The sequence below is a fragment of the Oryx dammah genome, unplaced genomic scaffold (genome assembly GCF_014754425.2).
Source record: "Oryx dammah isolate SB20612 unplaced genomic scaffold, SCBI_Odam_1.1 HiC_scaffold_9, whole genome shotgun sequence".
Taxonomy (NCBI): domain Eukaryota; kingdom Metazoa; phylum Chordata; class Mammalia; order Artiodactyla; family Bovidae; genus Oryx; species Oryx dammah.
Genome location: NW_024070193.1, coordinates 34,372,054 through 34,393,135, shown reverse-complemented (window position 1 = coordinate 34,393,135; position 21,082 = coordinate 34,372,054). Strand labels below are relative to the sequence as shown.

Below are 21,082 nucleotides of genomic sequence, written 5' to 3'. Positions count from 1 at the left end.
GGCAAGAACACTGGAGTGGGTTGCCATTTCCTTCTCCAATGCATGAAAGCGAAAAGTGAAAATGAAGTCGCTCAGTCGTGTCCGACTCTTTGCAACCCCATGGACTGCAGCCTACCGGGCTCCTCCGTCCATGGGATTTTCTAGGCAAGAGTACTGGAGTGGGGTGCCATTGCCTTCTCCGTAGAGGGGTACAGATTATGCAATAAACATCTAAGTTTACAGAAAGAACAACTGGGGGAGAGGAGGAAGGAAGAGAGGAGGAGGGATGGAAAAAGAGAGAGGGAGACGGGGAGAGAGAGAAGGCAACACATTCAGGAGCTGGAGAGAAAATATTTGAGATCATCATTCCTAAATTCTGCTTTTCACAAGGTCCCATATGATGTTCATGCGGGTCTGTGATAGCGTTCTAAGAACAAGCGCTTGTGAGACACTGGATGAAACACTGGGAGACGGTGAAGGACAGTGAAGCCTGGTGTGCTGCTGTCCAAGGGGCTGCAAAGAGTCAGACACGACTGAGCGGCTGACCAGCAGCAGCTATGCTGCAGTCGCTCAGCCTTTAGCACGTGGCCCAGCTCTCCAAGCAGGGGACACAGTCTCATTTCACACTCTTGATCATAGAAGCCTTCTTTTCCCTCCATTCACCCGCCCCTCAGAAGGAGAAGGATCACCAAGCGTCAGGGCTCCAGGGATGCTCCTTTGAGAAATGGTGGTCTTTGTGACCACAGGAAGGAAGCCATTGCTCTAATCAAGCTTTGTTCATTGTGACTATTGGAAGGGAGATTGAGTCAGAAGTGCAGGGGTCTTTTCTCCTAAGACACCAAGTCAACATGGTTTTCTGGTGAGAGGGAGCGTGCTCAAGTCAGATGTGTCACTGGTAGGGACGCTGCATAATGAGGCCACACGTTCAAACCCGCCATCTGATGTGCGCGCCCTGAGATGGATGGCAAGGCTCAGGCTTCTTTTTGAAAGTTTTAAGTGACAAATGCTTATTTTTGGCACCAGAACCCACGGTCTTTTTTAGATACTGATTTCTCAGCTGAAATAACTCACCATAATGATATGCGCAGACCGTACCCCACCGATCAGCTTCCTTCTGCCATCTGCAAATGGAGCATAAACAGGAGGAGGGCACCGGGGTTACCATATGCAGCTTCTTTCAGGAAGAACCAGCGAAGCACAGATGTTAGCAAGGGGACTGTCAGGGGGCTTTCTAATTTATCCATTATTTTACATCGCACAGTGCTAAAGCAGTGATACCAATCTCATTTTGCATTGGAGGATTAGGAGTGAGCTCTTCTGGTAGAAGGTAGTTCTTCATGCTGCTTTGGTGAACAGTGTAATGAAGGTCTTCCACAGAAACTGACTTTACTGGGTTCCAACCCTTTATTCCTAGACCCTCTTTTCACATGGCTGAGCCCAACAAAATTGTCATCTGTCTTGGATTCATGCTGATAGCTCAGAGAGTGAACAACCTTTTGCTGTGACCCTGATAAGCTACCTCCGAAGTCACTGGGCCATCCCCCATCTTCTTGGATAACCCTACTGTCTGAGCAAACCCTGAAATCATTAGCTTTCAAAGCTCTTGTTAATTCTATGTGGAAGTAGTTCCTGGGATTTCTTCTGAGCATCAGTGCTTCAGCCCTGAATATGAGAGATTCCAACCAAAGGAATTAAGTAGTTCTGTTTAAATAAGTACAATATAGTCTCAAGTAAGTGATGTTAACATTGATAATCTCAGATATTGGGTAAGTGGATGGCATACTATTCCTTGTTTTTCTCTGAATTTTAAATGACATTAAAAGTCCATTATTTTACATACGTATAGTATTTTTAAAGTTAGCAATTGCCTTTGATTGCAGTATCACAGTTAAAGCTTATGAGAAGCTGGTGAGGAAGATGGGGTGAGTATTTGAAGCCCAGCCATGTGATTGGCCCCAAAGCACTGGCAAAAATGGCAGAGCCTGGGTCCCCCTTGAAGCTGTGATGTTTCAAAAGTCAGCTCACCCTCCATGGTGCATGGCATCTCCTGCAAAGTTTATGCTTCCAGGCATTTACTTTTGTTACTGCTTGAAAGGCAGGACTTTGGAGAAATAGGAGGACAGATAAGGGATTCCTGTGAATTCTTAGTATGTCTGTGGTCTGGTTACTTCTTCAGTGTGTGATGAACCTGTGAAAAATTCTTTCTTTATTATTAGTAAAAGCAGTGATAGTCCTACCTAGTTTTATTGAATATGTGGCTATATGCCTGGTGCCACCTTGTATGCATTTAAAAATCATAACCATCAAGACAGAGTGAGGTGGGGAGGGAGGGAGGGAGGGAGAGAAGGAGAAAATATTAGTTTCCTCAATTACAGTTGATTAAACTGATACAGACTCTGAGAGATTAAACAACTCCCATAAGGCCATTTAGTTACTTAACTGGTGAGTGGTGATGCCAGAAACAAAATCAAAGAATTTGTTCTCACTGATTCTTAAAGCCTAGAGTTCATAACCGCAAACCCAGGAAAGACAAATACCCTGTGTACGGGCTGCCAGTCCCTATTCCTGCATCCATTGCAGGCGTTGTTAATCTATTCTGGCCCTTTTTTGGGACTACCTCGTTGGTCTTACCTTTCCCACACAGCTATTAGCATATAATTGGAGTTGCTGTGCAGTGTGAGTTGCCATTCTTCCACCAACTATACTGACTTCAACATTCATACTCTAAACCGCTGAGATACACTTTGAGGAGAAAAAATAGCTAATGTATTTCATCATCAATTATTATTACTGTGTCACTATTAATATCACATAGAGATGTATACATATGTATTTTAGCTGGTGACAGGTCAGAAAAGAAGTGAAGGATTGTTCATTTGGACTAAAATGCATATTGCCACAGTGATGATCATAGAATTTGTTTTGTGCTATATGCATTTTTAATTATTTGGGCAAGTGACTCATTGTTACCAGTTCCAAAGTATAAACAACACTTTACATACCATGTGTCCAACCATCTGCAGGGTTCCAGTATAATGTGTGTTCCAGTGAACTTAACTATACAATTGGGAGTTGTGCAAGCAATTAGTTGCTGTCTCTTTGTCCTTTGAGTTCCCCAAGACTGGCAGAGAAAGGAAGAACTTTGTGAGGAAAAAGGATAAACACAGATACGTACTTCTCGTGGGTGGGGTCCTGAATGCTATGGTCATTTGCCCATAGACCCAAAGAAAGTGTAAGTGTCCTGACAACTTTAGAAGGAGGTTCAGGTCTTCTGTGTTTCATTAGTTTCCTCAAAATCCTTAAACTATAAAAGATGGAGAACTATCCACTCAAGTGCAGCTCAGCAGTGGACTGCAATTAGAAGCGAGTGTGCAGAATTCTCCACCGCTTGTTTCACTTATAATGAGTCCCAGACGTTTATGTGAGAAAGGCTGCACACAATTATCATTTTTGACATGATGACTTCAGTGGGAGGATGGAGGAAGTCATGATGGCCATTAGGGAAGCTTTGTGTCCAGTGGGGTAGGAAGATGTGAGACCTCTGGTGAGATCAAAAGCTCAGTAGTTCCACTCAAAAGCTGTTTTCCTATAACTCGCTGTACAGATAGTAGTTAAGACCTTGAGATATTTTATAAATATCCATAACATAAATCATCAGTTCAGTCACTCAGTCATGTCCGACTCTTTGTGATCCCATGGACTGCAGCACACCAGGCCTCCCTGTCCATCACCGCTCCAGCGCTGCACAGCCACCACATAGATCATAAGGGATTTATATTTATTGTAAGCTGTTAGGGTTATTTCTATGCTGACAGTCCTAGTCATTATCTTACTTGCTTCCACACATGATAATCATTATATCTTACAAATACTTACATTTGGTTTTACATGTCCACCAACCATTTGTCAAGAACCTATTTTGTTCCTTATTATTTTAGTTTAAATTTTCTTATTCATTCCTTCCACAAACCTAAAAGTTAAATATCATTCCAGATGAGAAAACTGAATTTCAAGGGACGCATAGATCATACAACTGGAAAGTAGGAGAGCCAGGTTTTGAAATCTGAAAGACCAGATGCCTGCCTACTTACAGTATTGGAGGCTACCTTTTGCCTTCACCACTATAGGTAAGCGATGTGATCTTGGGCAAGTACCTTTCTCTGAATCTATTATATAAAATAATGATTTTTAAACTAGGCAGTTTTTTTTTTTTTACGAAGAGATTCTAATCCTGAACAGTGACAAATGTAAGCGCACAAACCAACCACATTAATGAGATTACAGACATAAGTTATATCCATAGCTGCATATATACATATGTTAAACACATATGTATATAGATATATGGATTAAATATAGATAGGAAACTATGCTGTATCTATATAATTTAACCATATGCTGTAACTAGCATGGTGACTTTGTGGAACTTTTTTTCTTAGATTTCAGGTTCTTCTTGAATTAAATGTGAGGTGACCAGATCAGAAGTTCCTAAGAATGGTGAATAAACTGGGTTTCAGCAAATTCTCCAAACCCCTGTTTAAATGCAAAATTGTGTATATGAGCTGCTTTGAGAATTTGATTAAAGCTATTGCAGATTTTCCCCAAAAATAAACCTATGCAAACAGATGCTAGGCTTTTATATAGGTCACAATCTTAACTCCTGGAATATGAACTCCAAAGATTTGACATTCTTTCACTGTAAAGTGCTATCTTCAAAATGGGTTTATTTGAAAATGACCATTTTAAAAATTACAGTTATATTGCTATCTTTTTACTTTACAGTTTAATATAAATTGTAGGAAATATAGTATTCTTAATTAATATGTCTAGAGGATATTTTGGGACCTTTCATACATTTTGACACATACTGCCAAATTGCTTTTAAAATGTTTTACCAGTTAGTGTTAGCAGGAGTTATAAACAGTTCACCATCCCCCTTGCCAATTGTAAATATGATGATCATTTTTCATCTTTACCAATTCTATGGAGATTAATTGTGCTGTTACACTGCATTTTAATGTTACTATTATTGCACACTGTTCGCCTGTCAAAGATTTGAATTTACCAAAGCTACACCCTCAGTTGTAAATACTTCTAACATCATGGCAAAAGCTGAGAATGAAGAATATTACCCCTCTGAAAAGCTACAGTTTCAGGAAAAAGTAGGAACGTAGATGCTTTCTCTCTGGAAGTAACTCTCTGTTGTGTAACTCTAACAAAGTTCTGTTGGTACAATCTGCATGTACATGTCCCCATTAACTAAAAATCTTCCTAAAGATATGTGAAACAAGAGGCTTGGAGGATCCTGAGAAGTAGGAGAGTTTAGAAATGGACCATAGTAATCGGCTGTACACATACTCTTCTGTGGTTGCTGGGAAGATAAAGAAATGGCATATAGCTTGGGTTAGAAATGGATTAAGGATTTTGAAGGATTTATGAAAGGCTCATGTTGCGTATTCCAGTGCAAAGAGACTTTCTGTTTAGACTTGGAGAGAGCAAAGAACTCTGAGATTGCTCTGCAAAAGAACCAGAATAGATGCTGAAGCAATTTTCCAAACATTTTAGAACTTCTCGGAGGCCGTGAAGATTAGCAGTTTCATTTGCTTAATTAAAAATATATATATATATTTAAAATAGAAAGTAGAGCTATTTTTCCTAGATTGGCATTTCTTGGTATAAAAAAAAGAAAACAACTGTCAGATATTATAAAACATTGAAATTTTATATTACTGTGTTGTGGATTTGAGACCATAAATCATCAAGGGGGTATGCTATTCTTATCATTCTGAAAGTCAATTTGGTACTATGAAAAGCAAATTCAGAGAAATGACTGATGTGATTTTATTATTTCTGAATTTTTCCCAACTTTAATCAGTTGTTTTCCAAATTTTGGCAGTGTTGTAGGTCAGTTATTCTTCAGGTGGCATCACCTGACCAGCAGGTGAAGCAGCAGCATCTGGGAACTTTTAAAAATGCAAATTCTTAGGTCCAGCCCCAGATCTGCAGAACACAAAACTCCAACGATGGAATCCAGGACTCCTGCACTGACAAAGCCCTTCAGTAGTGCCACAGGTTGACACTAATAATATGAGAGGTGGCGAATTCCATTAAGGTATTTAACTGTTGTGTACTGAAGGTAAAGTTTAACCTGAGTTTGAAATTGTTTTATTTGTATTAGATGTCAACGCAGGTTTCACCTTGTCATCTTTCTTAACAAAATAATTTGTTTCAAACAACACCTTACCTTTTGCTGCAGAATTATCAACATGATCATAAGTACATCTTTTCAGTTAACACTTTTAAAAAAGTGTTTAATAATGTTATAGTGTGATTTATACTTTGCATATTGGCTATTTACACACTTGAAGTCATTTTTATCTTCACAACAGACTGATGATAGAGGTATTATTAATTTAGCTATGCAGATGTTCACTAGAAAATATTTTATCCTTATACTGGGGTATTTCTAATTACAGAAGAAAGGAAGAACTATCAATTTGTCTGGTGATGGTTTAGTTGCTAAGTTGTGTCCTACTCTTGTGACCCCATGGACTGCAGCCCGCCAGGCTCCTCTGTCCTTGGGATTTCCCAGGCAAGAATACTGGAGTAGGCTGTCATTTCTTGGATCTTCCAGACCCAGAGACAGAACCCCAGTCTCCTGTACTGCAGGCAGATTATTTACCAACTGAGCCACGAGGGAAGCCCATCAAACAAAAGATCAATTTGTTTAGAAATTGATAATAATACAAACAATTCAGAAGTCACTTATCTTTCTACCAAAAAGGAAAAAATGAAAATAAGCTATTTTCCCCATGTCTTAAGTATTTATTGTAATTTTATCATAAATTGAGATTTGAAAAATACCAATCCCTTAGAAAAGACCTATGTAATTAACAAAGCTTGAATTAATGAAGTTCAGTAATGACTATGATTTAGAAGTGAAAGAGTAAAGAAGTAGAAGAAATGAGAGTAATATCTAAGTAATACATATACAATACATGTTTCAATCTCCAGACACGTTTCAATCTCGAAAACTGCCTTCAAGGAAAGAAAGATACCTTGCGTGTTTATAGCATGGACTTTGTACATAAAGTTTGTATCCTTGTAAAACACTCCCATCTAGTGGTTGACTCTTTTAATTACATCTTTTATTAAAATAGCACAATTATATGCTTCCACTGTTTAAATCAAAGTATGTGTTGGTATTTTATAAATTAAATTTAAGATAATACATTTCAAAATATAATGTAAAAATTATAAATATTTGCTGCATGAAATTATAAATATCTTCACCATGAAAATCATTTTAATATAGATTGTAGTACAGTTCTTTGTATGTAACTTGCTGAAATTTACCTCCCCCCCGACCCCACCAAAATCTGTCTTGTCTCTTATAACTGGAATTACTGAGTTAATGATTACTTAGCCACATACAAAACAACTTCCTTTCCTGAAAGCGGAAGGGAGGATGACCTGGTGGCAGCTTTGGAAATGATTGGTTTCCCCACGATCAGGCCTGCTGTGTGCAGTTCTGTATTTTTATTGAGGTAACTGTATATTATTTTTTTAAATTGAGATATAATTGACATGACATTATTTTCATATATAAAACATCTGACTTAGCTTTCTATGTATATTGAAATTATTACCAAAATAAGCTGAACATATTCTAAATGTAGGCATGTTTACAAAATGTAAACAGGTTTATTTTGAAGTATAGCTGACATATAATGCCTGTGAACTGTGGTGCTGGAGAAGACTCTTGAGAGTCCCTTGGACTGCAAGGAGATCCAACCAGTCCAGCCTAAAGGAGATCAGTCCTGGGTGTTCATTGGAAGGACGGATGCTGAAGCTGAAACTCCAATATTTTGGCCACCTGATGGAAAGGACTGACTCATTTGAAAAGACCCTGATGCTGGGGAAGCTTGAGGGCAGGAGAAGGGGACGACAGAGGATGAGATGGTTGGATGGCATCACCGACTCAATGGACATGAGTTTGAATAAACTCCGGGAGTTGGTGATGGACAGGGAGGCCTGGTGTGCTGCCTGCCGTTCATGGGGTCACAAAGAGTCAGACACGCCTGAGTGACCGAACTGAACTGACATATAATACTAGGTAAGTTACAAGTGTACAACATTGACATCCACAATGTTTAAATGTTAAATGCCATCTATAGCTGTTATAAAAGATCGGCCACCTTCCCTGTGTTGTATAATCTATCCTCAACGCTTCTTTATTTTGTGCGTGATAGTTTGTAACTGAGTATCCTATTCCTAGGTTGCTTCTCCCCAAGGTAACCCCTAGTACATTTTTTAATATCTGAATTTTTTTCTTTTCTGGTATATTTACTCATTTGGTCTGTAGATTCTACATGTAAGCGATACCATACAATGTTTGCCTTTCTCTGACTTATTTCACTTAGCACAATGCCCTCCAAGTCCATCCATGTTGCTGCAAATGAAAAAAAGTGTGTTGTTGTTGTTTTTGCAGTGTAATTACTCTCTAATCTGTGGGTCACCCACTCAGGATATGGACTTGACTATATCACCAGTCCACCCTTCCTACCTGTCTCCTTGAGGTGTGTACTTTGTCTTCAGTTGTAGATTTTTTTTTTTCTTGTAGGTTCCAGTCTTTTACTGTTGTCATTTCTGCAAATGTTTGTGATTTTGATGTGACCTCGTGAGAAGGTGAGCCCAGGGTCTTTCTACTCCTCCATCTTGTCCAATCTCTCCCAGATCAGTAAGTTTTAATGAGCAGACTAATTGGTTTTTTGCTTTTATTTGTTATTTCCCATGTGGTGCTTAAGCTCATTCACTTAACAACTATTTTTTGAGAACTGTTTCATGCTGGGGCCAATTCTGGGTGTCAGAGCAGCGAACAAGATCTTGGCTGAATTCACTGAGAAACCATTACTATAATCTGATGTGTACTTTGTAAGGCGTCCTGGGATTGTTTAACAAATTTCAGAGGACCACAAAAATGAAGCAAGACCACCAGCCCTAGGAAATAGATGTCTTGGTGTAGAGTGGTAGCAATAGTGGTGAACTGTGAGTTAAAAAGTATTTTAGAGTTACAATTGATAGATGATGTTGAACACTGAGAAACAGTGGGTCCAGGAATGCCTTTCAGGCTTTTGGTTTGAGTGACATAGTGGATAATAGGGTCATTTATTAAGACAGAGAACCCAGAGAAAGAACAGTTTAGAGTTTCTAGTAGAGATTGTTTCATGTATCTGGACTAGCATTTTCTCAAACGCATTAGTTATTTGGAATATCTCCTGTGACTAACAAATATTTTAAAAATGTCCCTCGGATGCCAGAGATTATGCTAGACAGTTGATGCTTCATAAAAAAGAAGATGCCCTTATAGAATTTCTGGACTAATCAAAGTAATAGACATGGTAATTACTATAAAACTGCAACAGTGACTAGTGCAAATATTGAGAGGTAAGTAATAATCTGATACACTAAAAAAGTGTGATTTGACCAAGTTATGGAAGTTTGGGGAGGTTTCTCTAAAGAAATGACATTAAACTTTGAAACAGATCAGTGATTTTGTGAAGAAGTAAGTTTAAAAGGCTCACAACAGGAAGAAATTGACCAAATACTCAGAGCTGATAAAAGCTGAGTCAGCCTGAATTCCTTAAAAGAGCCTGCAGCAGTCAGTATATGGACTGCTAATTTATTAGGGAGTGCAGTCCCCATAAACTAGTATTAGGCACAAGGGAAAGGGAGAATAAGGCAGGAAAAAAAAAAACCCAATTAATAGATTCTATTCAATTGGCCCCTGTTAAATGCGAATGATTGATCTAATCCATGGGACGATCCTGTATAAGGGATGTGGGAAGGGATATGAGACAAGAAAGAAGGTTGGAATTTACCTACCAGTCTCCCTGTATCCCTGTTTAGAGGTTCTAGTAGAGATTGAGAACCCTTACTCTGTGGGGTCTTAATTCCTCCATGAGCAGGAATAGGGACCAGGCAGGGTTCCATGGCATCTCATGCCATAGTGGCAAGGGAAGAGCTTTCTGGAAGAGTTTCATCATGAGCACTCCCCTTCATTTCCACCTGGATTTCGTCCGTCATTCATGGAGAGCCACTCACTCCAACTGCAGCTGGTACAAGACTGAGAGCACCTCAAGAATCCGAAGCACGGCTTAAGAAGCATTTGATACAATCACTGTAATAGGAAGGAAGGAAGGGAACGATGGTAAAGGATGGGATTCAGGATCTGAGGAGGAATCGGACCGTGCTGGATGCTCTCTCTTAAGAGCAATGGAAAGTCATTTGGGGGAGCAGAGTAGGGATGAGGTTCATTTAGCTGAAGTGCTCCTGGGCCAATCCAGGACATATGCAAGCAATAACATCAACAGAATCTAGTGACAGGTTGAGCGTGGGGAACAGAAGACTGAATATGAAGGATGATGGTTAATGGCTTGAATACTTACTGTTGCTTAAAATCACTGAGCTGTCCAGTTGTGGTAGGGGGTGGGAGTTGAACAGCTTTAGCAGGGGAAAATTATGCATCCACTTTCAAAACATTTTTCCTCCTGTCATCAGAGGGCAGACATCAAGTAAGAAGTCATCTATGGAAAACTTCAGGTGTAAGGATTTTGGAATAGAAAATACTTCAAAGTTGGCAGTCCGGATGTGACAATCAAAGTCTTGGAGGTATGAGATACTTCAGGGAGATGGTAGAGTGAGAAAGAGACTTAGGATTGAGTCTGCCAGAAACTTCAGGATCCAGTAAGCTTGGATACCATATTTTCTTCCTGGAGAATTGCATTGTAGCAGATTTCTCGACTTTTCAATGACTGCTTTTTAGGTTGTATACACTGAACTGTTTTATAGACACAGTTTTGTCTGTTTTCCCCTAGTATACATTCTGACCATACTATATTAAAACCAAGAAGTTTCTAACCAGGAGTAAGTCAGCTTTAAACTCAAACCCACCTTTCTAAAGCATTTCTAAGAGGAGTGACGGACGGAATAAAAAAAAGTATATACTGTATGTAAACTGCTTAGTACACAAATTGCTTTTTATAAATCACAATTTTCAGTAGATTTTCTGCTGAGTCAGATCAGGTGTTCCAATTACCCACTAGACTTGGTGGAAAGTACAGCCTATTGGATGTTTTCTTGCAAAGGGACACTTCCACATTGTTCTAAAACCAATCAGATGAATATACGTTCACTTTAATTTTACATTTATCATAACTATAGTTTATTGGCATATTACAGTTTGTAGATGTAGATGATATTAAAAGGTCTATTTGTAAAAACTATCATTCAGCTCAAAATACCTTACTTATACCTTTATGCTCTACTAATTTATACTTCATTTACAGATATCCCAGGATCAGAGGAAACTGAAGGTAAGGTTGATAGGTAATTCTGACTCTCCTTATGTGGATAGGAAAAAAAGGAAACATTTTTAGAGTACGTGAAGTTGAACGTTTATTGGGAAAGTTGAATTTCTTGTATACTGAAAATATTTTTAAACCATACATATTCATAGGCATAATACAAACACCACCTACAATACAAACACATTTTAATAAGGTTCTCTATGAATATTAATTCTAGCCAAAAGAAAATCAGGTAAACCAGTTCTGCGTATCTTTTATCTGCTTTGATGATGTAATCCAACAATTTAAGATATAAACAAAGTAAGCTTTGGCACGACCCTACTTATTTCACTATGGGTACTAGGATACATACTACCACAGATTACAAACCCAATCCCTTCATAATCAATTTAAAATTGTTACAAGAAGCAAACCTTAATGACATGTAAACATTTTTAGGGTTTCAATTGGCAATTATGTCTTAAATGCTTAGAAAAACACACCACCATTTCTCATTATTGTTCTCTCTTTAGCTCATCTCTTCCATGAATATAAAGTAGGAAAAATATTATTTGAGACTTCCAGCATAATTCCATTGTGCTTTACACTTTTATAAATATGGATACATCTAAAATATCAGATGCCTTTTTACCAACAGAATAAATCCACCAAATTCACATTTTCTTATAAACACATGCAAAATTAGTGAAAAACACTTTTGTATAGCAAAGACCCTGCTTAATTTCCTTCTGATTAATAATTTTGGATGGCATGTGCAAACCATACTGCTCATTGAACAGTAGATTTATTTCCTCTAGATTTGGTTTTCCTATAAAAATATATTTATGTGTTCACAGGAAAAAAGTTGGCATGTGTGGAGTGACTTTTTGACGTATCATTAGATTATAGGTTTATGAAGTTAGAAGGCATCTTAGCTTTTATCATTTTCAAATTTTTCTTCATACAAAAGAACACCCTGTGACAGAGATAAGGTAACTGAGATCATCGTTAGCACTTTGAAGTTGAGACAGTTTGAAGCAAAGGGGTCAAGCCACTTGCCTAAGGTTTACGTACAACATCAGTGCTGGAACCAGGAAGAGAACTTGTGTTTTCCTAACCCTTGAACAGCTCCCTAGGAACTGATCCCCACCATCAATCCTGGAGATTATATACAATCTGTTACATTGAAATAATATTGGCTGTAGGCTAGAGAAAGTTAGTCATAGACCTATCCCTTCTGTGCAGATTCCCAGCAGAAACCAAATGCTATTGAAACAGGGTAATGAAGAGTCATAGCTAAAGGCAATCTTAAAGCAATGCCGTTTTTCAAATCCATATGTTTGGGATATTCAGAAAATATGAGCAGGAACATGCTTATTGCTCACAAGTTAAAGAACTCTGTGATCCAGGAAAATAAAACATTATTTGTGTTAATTTCTAAATGAAAGGTGATTAAATTTATATTAATCCTAATGCATTTTTGAGACTATGTCCAACCTGCAGAAACCTTTTCAGCTGATGACAAAGATGAGGAACCGGGATACTAGAGGAACTAAACTCAGAAGTCCTAACCTTGGCCTCATTGATAGCTGAGTACCAGAAATTCCCCCCAGGTAAGTCAGAACATGATGACTCTTCCTTGAGAAAAGCTCTGCCTTAAAATTAGATGGGGATCAAGCTCAAGTGCTGGACGGGTGTGTGGCTCCTCATTCCCAGCTCGAGGACCACAGTGCCTTCCCACTTTGGTAATCCTTCCATCAGAAGTGTGGCCAAGTCCTGAGCCCACCAAGTTTTGTTGTAAGTAAGACATTCTTTTCTGCTGCCTATCCATTTCGGAGGACACACAGGTTTAAAATGATAATTAGATATTCGTTGTGGATTAGTGCTTGACTATTATACACAATTCCTCATTTTGGTCCATAAAGAGAGTGGGCTATATGAATAAAAGTCAAGGCTTGAACAATATATACCCATGGGTAGAGTTCAAAAATGAAAGTAAAAACTGTGAGTTGGTTTCACATAAACATAATTCAGAAATATACTTAAGGATTTAATGGTAAGGTTAAAAAATATTTCCATAAAGTGAACTCAACACTGAATTTTACTGACACACATGCACAGTCCTTCATAGTATTTCTAAACTGCTCTCATGTACAATTTTAGAAGGACTAGTAGCTCACATGCCAGGAAATAAATTCTCTGAATTTGTACTAGCTTTGATAGAAGGAGAACACAGAAAAATACCCCACCCTGAAGATTCTTAAAATGTGATATAGGCAAACATATGTATAGGAATTTATGCAGTAAACGGTTTTTCTTTTTGGCGGGCTGGGGTAGGAGTACACTCAAAACCAAAAATTTACTTTGAAAAATATGAAAACATTCCCCTCAATATTTATATGATATTTTATTTTGAGATTGTTGGAAAAGCATATAAGAACAAAATCCAAATGCTTTGTACAAAGTCTTCAGTTTGGGAACCTCATGTTATTGGTCATAGCTGTGGATTGATGAAAAATGGTATATTACTATATACTCTAGCTGTACAGACATGCCTGTTAATGTTCTTTCTCACTTCAAAATAAAACAATCTCTATTTTAAATTGTGTAAATATTAACATAATATGTACAATGCATTCACGAAATATATGGAACATACCATTATACAAACATAGAAAAAAGGTAAAAGCAGTCAATTTAGAAATGGAGATATCAAATAGATACAGTTATCAGACCCCAGCATCACAGACACCCCTCTTGCCTGTTCTTTTGTAAGATAATCTTCTGACCATTGCTTCTTTTGCAGCTGAACTGAGTCCAAAAAAAAAAAAAAAATGTTTTTAGGTGTCATAACTGATAGAAACTAAGTTCATGTTGAAACTGAAAGAATTCTGTTTAAGCAAGACCATCTCTGGGCAAAGAGTTAGGAGCTCAATAAATACTAGTTGATTGTTCACCTAAGACTTCTGCTAGTAACATTTTAAATAATAAATTCAGACTATATATATTCAATGAAGTGTTATTTAATAAGACATTCATATTCCTCTTTACAGCTTAAATAACCAGGTGGCTTACCATCTTTTAACCTGTCATGAAGTGAAGTCACTGAGCCAGTTCTCTGAGAGTGAGTACACATGTGCATATGCAGAAAACCCACAAGGCAGCAACATCTATGCAAACACAGTGAAGAGTGGGACCAGGCAGGTATGCATTTCACCGGATAGAGACTTTGGATTCAGTTGAAGTGAACCTAAATTTTGTGGTTTGCATTTTGAGCACCTGAAAGAAAAAAAAAAAAACTCCAGGCCTATAGTGCTAAGTATTTTCACTTTTTCAAGGCAGTGCTCTTTTTCTTAACAGAGTTGCAGGATGTTTTTGAATTCTGGGTGAAAGCTTCTGCCAGAATGTTTCTATTCTATATGAAAGTTCTTGCTCCCTTGAACAGTTAAATCTGGAAGGTTGGTGTGAACCACTGGTTTGTTGCTACGTGCTCTGTTTATGCCCGGAGTGGAAATGTTGCTGTGGAACTTCCATTGCTTTCCACAGATCCTTTCTCCTTAGACCCAGCATAGGCACCAATGAAAGAGCCATCCTCGTTGAAGAGACCGTGGTCACCTTCTCCATACTCCACTAAGCTGTCGGCACTCTCTGTGGCCTGCATATCCCTGTTAAGGGACCGAAGGCTTCCTTTGAGAGGTTTTTCATCACTGTCACTAGAAAATCAAAAAGAATAGTTTGACAAAATCTGAAATACTCATGGAAAGCAAGATTCATGCCAAAGTGCTAATAGGTTTTAAAATTTTCCAGATAATCATGTTAGCACTGAAGACACTAAATGACCCTTTCATAAAGAAATGTTTAGAAAGTCATTACCAATTTGTGTTATGCTGAGCAACTGAGAAACTTTTCTGCTATTCACAACACTCCTGCTTCCCTTTAAAATTGAGACATGCAGATAGTCAATCTGCTTATGTACATAGAGAACAAAAGTTATTTCCTTCACTTTCAGGAACTTTTAGAACTCCTGGACATCAAAGCTTGATCTTCTGCCTTTACCTTTGATCCTCCATATTTTTCCAGATCCTTCCAAAAATTTCTCTCTTGTCCGGGTTAATCAATCAAATTCTGTTGCTTGTATAAAAGAACTTCAATACAGTTTATAAACTCAGAGTTAAATTAGAAAAAGAATAGCTGGATTTTTAGAACAGGAATGCTACAAGTATCCTGCATTTATGCTCTGAGTTTTATTCTTTAACAAATCCAACTCTGAGTTAGTAAAATGTCTTTGAAATGACACAGTTTTCTTAATTTCTAGCTGAGGATTTTTTTTTAATACCAACTTCTTTCACACTATAAAGCTGTATACCAAATGAGAAGATTTTATAAAATTCTAAAAAGGAAAAATTGGGGGAAAAGGTAATTAGCACATGATGAGCACTTTATAGAATGGGGTAGTAGCTGGTGGTGTCCATCAAATTGTTCCGTTAGCTCAGTTTTTCTAGAAGCAGGGCAGGACGGTACTTCACCACCCTCTGTGTTAGGCAGTGCCGTATGATTTGCTTTGGCCAAAGAAAAGTGAGCAGGAATGACAAAGTCACTTTAGAGCTGCTGCTCCATGTGCCATATTCCGGTTCACTGCTGTGGTGACCTGCATACTCACCTACCAGCAAGTTCTCCTAAGCACCAAGATGGCCAGGGCCATCTATGGTGGACACAGGCATGTGGACACAGAACTTGAGAGAGAAAAATATCTGGAGTTGTTTTCACTAGCAGTATAACTACCGCACAGTTGCACTCATCTCACATGCTAGTAAAGTAATGCTCAAAATTCTCCAAGCCAGGCTTCAGCAGTACGTGACTTCCAGATGTTCCAGCTGGTTTTAGAAAAGGCAGAGGAACCAGAGATCAAATTGCCCACATCCGCCAGATCATCGAAAAAGCAGGAGAGATCCAGAGAAACATCTACTTCTGCATTATTGACTATGCCAAAGCCTTTGACTGTGTGATCACAATAAACTGTGGAAAATTCTAAAAGAGATGGGAATATCAGACCACCTGACCTGCCTCTTGAGAAACCTATATGTAGGTCAAGAAGCAACAGTTAAAACTGGACATGGAACAACAGACTGGTTCCAAACAGGAAAAGGAGCATGTCAAGGCTGTCTATTGTCATCCTGTTTGTTTAACTTCTGTGCAGAGTACATCATGAGAAACGCTGGGCTGGAAAAAACACAAGCTGGAATCAAGATTGCCAGGAGAAATATCAATAACCTCAGATATACAGATGACACCACCCTTATGGCAGAAAGCGAAGAGGAACTAAAAAGCCTCTTGATGAAAGTGAAAGAGGAGAGTGAAAAAGTTGGCTTAAAGCTCAACATTCAGAAAACGAAGATCATGGCATCTGGTCCCATCACTTCTTGGGAAATAGATGGGGAAACAGTAGAAACAGTGTCAGACTTTATTTTTGGGGGCTCCAAAAATCACTGCAGATGGTGATTGCAGCCATGAAATCAGAAGGTGCTTACTCCTTGGAAGGAAAGTTATGACCAACCTAGATAGCATATTGAAAAGCAGAGACATTACTTTGCCAACAAAGGTCCGTCTAGTCAAGGCTATGGTTTTTCCTGTGGTCATGTATGGATGTGAGAATTGGACTGTGAAGAAAGCTGAGTGCCGAAGAATTGATGCTTTTGAACTGTGGTGTTGAAGAAGACTCTTGAGTCTCTTGGACTGTAAGGAGATCCAACCAGTCAATCCTAAAGGAGATCAGTCCTGGGTGTTCATTGGAAGGACTAATGCTGATGCTGAAGCTGAAACTCCACTACTTTGGCCACCTCATGCGAAGAGTTGACTCATTGGAAAAGACTCTGATGCTGGGAGGGATTGGGGGCAGGAGGAGAAAGGGACAACAAAGGAGGAGATGGCTGGATGGCATCACCGACTCGATGGACATGAGTTTGAGTGAACTCTGGGAGTTGGTGATGGACAGGGAGGCCTCGTGTGCTGCAATTCATGGGGTTGCAAAGAGTCAGCCATGACTGAGGAACTGAACTGAAAACTCAGACTGTCCTGACTCTTACAATAATTGTTTCCAGAACCAGGATGCTACAGTTACAAAAACAAATATGAAGGAAACTAAAAGACCAAATGTGGCATTACCTTACAGATAAGGCAAAGGGATAGCGAAGAAACTAGTACCAGCAGCTGGAAAGATGAGAATTCACGTTATGTTACTGTCCCCTGGAATAATCTTCCTGAAAACACACAGTTTTGAGGAAAGGTAATGAGAACTTTTAACTACTCTAAACAAGATGCCAGCTGAAATAGCGCAGGGGGTGGTTTTACCTGGCTTTTTAGAGCAGCCGCAAAACATGAGGCAATGAGTTTTGAGTAAGGCATGTCTTTAGTTTTTTTCCTTATAAAATTGATCAAGTAATATATGTCTTTCAAAAGCATTTTAAACAGTTGCCATAGATCCTCAATGACCCTTGCCTTGTGGGGTTTGAGGCAGTTTTCTAGTTTGTGCTTCCTTGGCGGCTCAGAGGTTAAAGCGTCTGCCTCCAGTGCGGGAGACCTGGGTTCGATCCCTGGGTCGGGAGGATCCCCTGGAGAAGGAAATGGCAACCCACTCCAGTATTCTTGCCGGGAGAATCCCATGGACGGAGAAGCCTAGTAGGTTACAGTCCTCGGGGTCGTAAAGAGTCGGACACGACTAAGCGACTTCACCTTCTTTCTTTCTCCCTCCTTTCACCCTTTAATGCTCCTTTTCCTAGATAGTATCTGAAGTCATTTACTAGGAAATGTCACAGTATAAGGAATATTTACTAAATGGAGGAAAGAAAAATAAGTATAGAGGCAAGGAGAGCTTACTATGAGGTTCAGATGTACATTGGTGTGTGTGTGCACGTGTGTGCTTAGTCTCTCATTCGTGTCTGATTCTTTTGCAACCCCGTGGACTATAGCTCGCTGAGCACCTCTGTTCATGGAATTTTCCAGGCAAGAATACTGGAATGGGTTGTCATTTCCTTCTCCAGGGATCCTCCCGAACCAGGGACTGAACCCACATCTGCATCAGCAGGCAGATTCTTTACCATCTGGGCAACCTGGGAAGCCCGCATAAGTTAATGCAGGAGAGCTAATGAGAATATTCCACAACTCTGTTTATAATGATGGATCCAGGGCAGGGGCCAGTTAGCATCTGAGTCTGCTCTGTAATATGGCTCCTGGTCTTGTGTGCTAATGGTCATATATGCTTGGAAACTGCAACAGCTCCCTTGGCTGCAGTATACAGAGCACCTGACTGAAAGCAAGAGAGTCCTCAGCGGGAACAGGTAAGTAAAGAAGAGGGTGACGGAAAGGTGAAGATGCACAGTGGCAACACGAGGGTGAGACGGGTAACACACACTCAAGAGGTACTTACCTCCTACCAGATTTCTTGTAGTTTCTCCCATTTTGGCACACTTGTGTAAGTTTGGTCCAGGGGTTAAGAGTGACACAATCTTTTTCATCCTTTAAAGGCTATCTTAACCTTCTTTGGATGAACTTTTACCAGAGCTCATCTTAGACAGCAATCGTTGCTCCCTTTTTTGCTCTTATTCTCTTTAATTAATTACAATTATTTGCATAGATAATTCCCCCCTGACACACACACAGACTAGGTTCACCTTGAGGACATGTTTTGTGACTTAATCACCTTTATAGGTGCACACCGCAGGTACACAAAATACATGTTTATGGGTATACACCGAATACAACCTGAGTTCACAATGGCTACGGTGAGGAGTGACTACAACATATTTTACCTATTTTATATAGATAATCTCTAAATAACAATACTGTCCTGTGAATAACACCTTTCAAACAAACTGTCCAAGCACACAGAGTCTACCTAGATAGCAGTTACACCTCACACCTCCTCACACAGACATTTGGTTGCTATCAATCACTTGTATTACTATTCTTTATAAGGGTTTTAAAATGTAGTCCTGTAAGCTTTAAGTAGAAATGCTTTTTATTAATATTTCAAAGTTTATTTAACCTGATGGATATATGCTTTGGTGCATTTTTAAATGGAGTGTAATGTTTACCTGTATTCTCCAAAGGTTTCATCTTTCGCTGACTGAACTTCAGGGTCTGGATGAAGATCCTCCTTCTCTTTCACTAGAAAAACACACACACAGGTAGAGGAGTAATACAAGTCATTTTTAAAGACATATTTCTTCAAAGCACTGTTAATACGTCAAGTGTTGCATGTCTGCACCTATTCACTCATCTTTCACCTCTTTGTTGACAGAGTTACAGCCTGGTGCAGTTATACATGAACTTAGTATTATGTGGGCAACATGTCTTAATGAAAGAGTCAAACCTAGTTACAGTCTCTCAGTGAAGACCAAATTACTGTATGTACATTTTATAATGCTTAACTTCCTGAAAATATCATTGGCTGATATCAGATCTATGTTGTTAAACCAAAGGACTAAAAAGTCTTTCATTTGGCTGTTCTCTTCTTACTCCAAAATGCCTCAATAATCACAATATTCAAGTCTATAATACCATAGGTTAAATGAGATTTATTCTAAACAGTGGGATATAGAACACGAAGATGTTGCATCATTGTGCTCAGAAAACTCGAACTAAAATCCCCTGTCGTGGCACCTTTTACTACTTACTTGGAGAGAGATGAGAATTTCTCTTGGTTTTCCTACAGTGTGAAATGTTGACTTGTGTTTAAGAGCACAACTTGAAGAAACTCCTTCAGAATCTGGATAAGGTAACACCTCACAAAGGACAATTTGTTGCATATTCTCTTTACAGTTTTCAGTTACTTACCTAGAACATCCATTGTCATTGAAACTCTAATTCATAAGAATTCAGTATTCACAAGAAAAGGGGTATAACTGCATAAGCATTCTATGTAATGTTACAAAAACTTAGAAATTATTCTCTGGTTTGATTGTTCAATATACCTAATGGGCTCCCCAAAACATTACTGGATGAATCAGAAGCCAGTAAAGAATTTCATACTGATCTGATCAACAACAAACAAGTAGCACTGGTATGTAATCTTGGCCCCTCTATGAAAGCATCATGAATACTGAGCAAAAATAATAGTAACAATAACTATATATATATATATATATAAAAGTATAAAATACATTTGAAAGTTGAATGAAGTTAAAGCCAGCTATTAACTAGGATTTTTATTTATATTTTATGTACCATTAATTCAAGAGGTATTATACCTGATATATATCAGAGGAATAAGGGATGCATTCCCAGCAATGGTTAAGTTAACACAGCTGACTAGTGAACCCAGTACTATTAGAATGTACTAGTGCAAAGTATCTCTGGGTCATGAATCTGTAGAGAGGCATACTATTAAAATATATGTGTGTGATTTAATAACGAGTCTCCCTAACATCTGTGATATTCTACAGATAGAAATTAGAAGCATGGAAGTATTATATGCCTCTCTAAAGCCTATTTTATATACTAAAAATGATTATTTTAAAAAAGATGAAATACTTTTATTCATAAAACAAGTAACTACCTAGAAATAATTTTCTTGATCATACATACACCCTTTAGTTAGTTAATAGAGGAATTTTCTTTTCCTCTCAGTACAGTATATAACTAATGTACTAATATAAATAGACTTTAATGTGTAATGAAAACAATTGAAGATGTCTCTTACGAAGCTCTCCTAGAAATTAAATGTAAAGTGTGAAAGTGTTAATCGCTCAGTCGTGTCT

The 21,082-nt window shown here is 38.5% G+C and overlaps 1 protein-coding gene and 1 long non-coding RNA gene across 4 annotated transcripts in view; one reads left to right on the top strand and one right to left on the bottom strand.

Annotated features, from left to right (window-relative positions):
* The window catches only part of LOC120867932, a 383,141-nt gene that overhangs the window by 276,798 nt on the left and 85,261 nt on the right, over positions 1-21,082 (top strand). The window lies entirely within an intron of this gene.
* Positions 11,411-21,082, bottom strand: part of CHL1 (cell adhesion molecule L1 like) — a 98,463-nt gene continuing 88,791 nt past the window's right edge. For all 3 annotated transcript variants that reach the window (XM_040246388.1, XM_040246386.1, XM_040246387.1), the window contains 2 exons: positions 19,418-19,490; positions 11,411-15,040 (listed from right to left, as the gene is read on the bottom strand). In XM_040246388.1, coding sequence (XP_040102322.1) covers positions 14,824-15,040; positions 19,418-19,490 — 290 coding nt within the window. In that variant the 3' untranslated portion in view covers positions 11,411-14,823. The remainder of the gene's footprint in view (positions 15,041-19,417; positions 19,491-21,082) is intronic.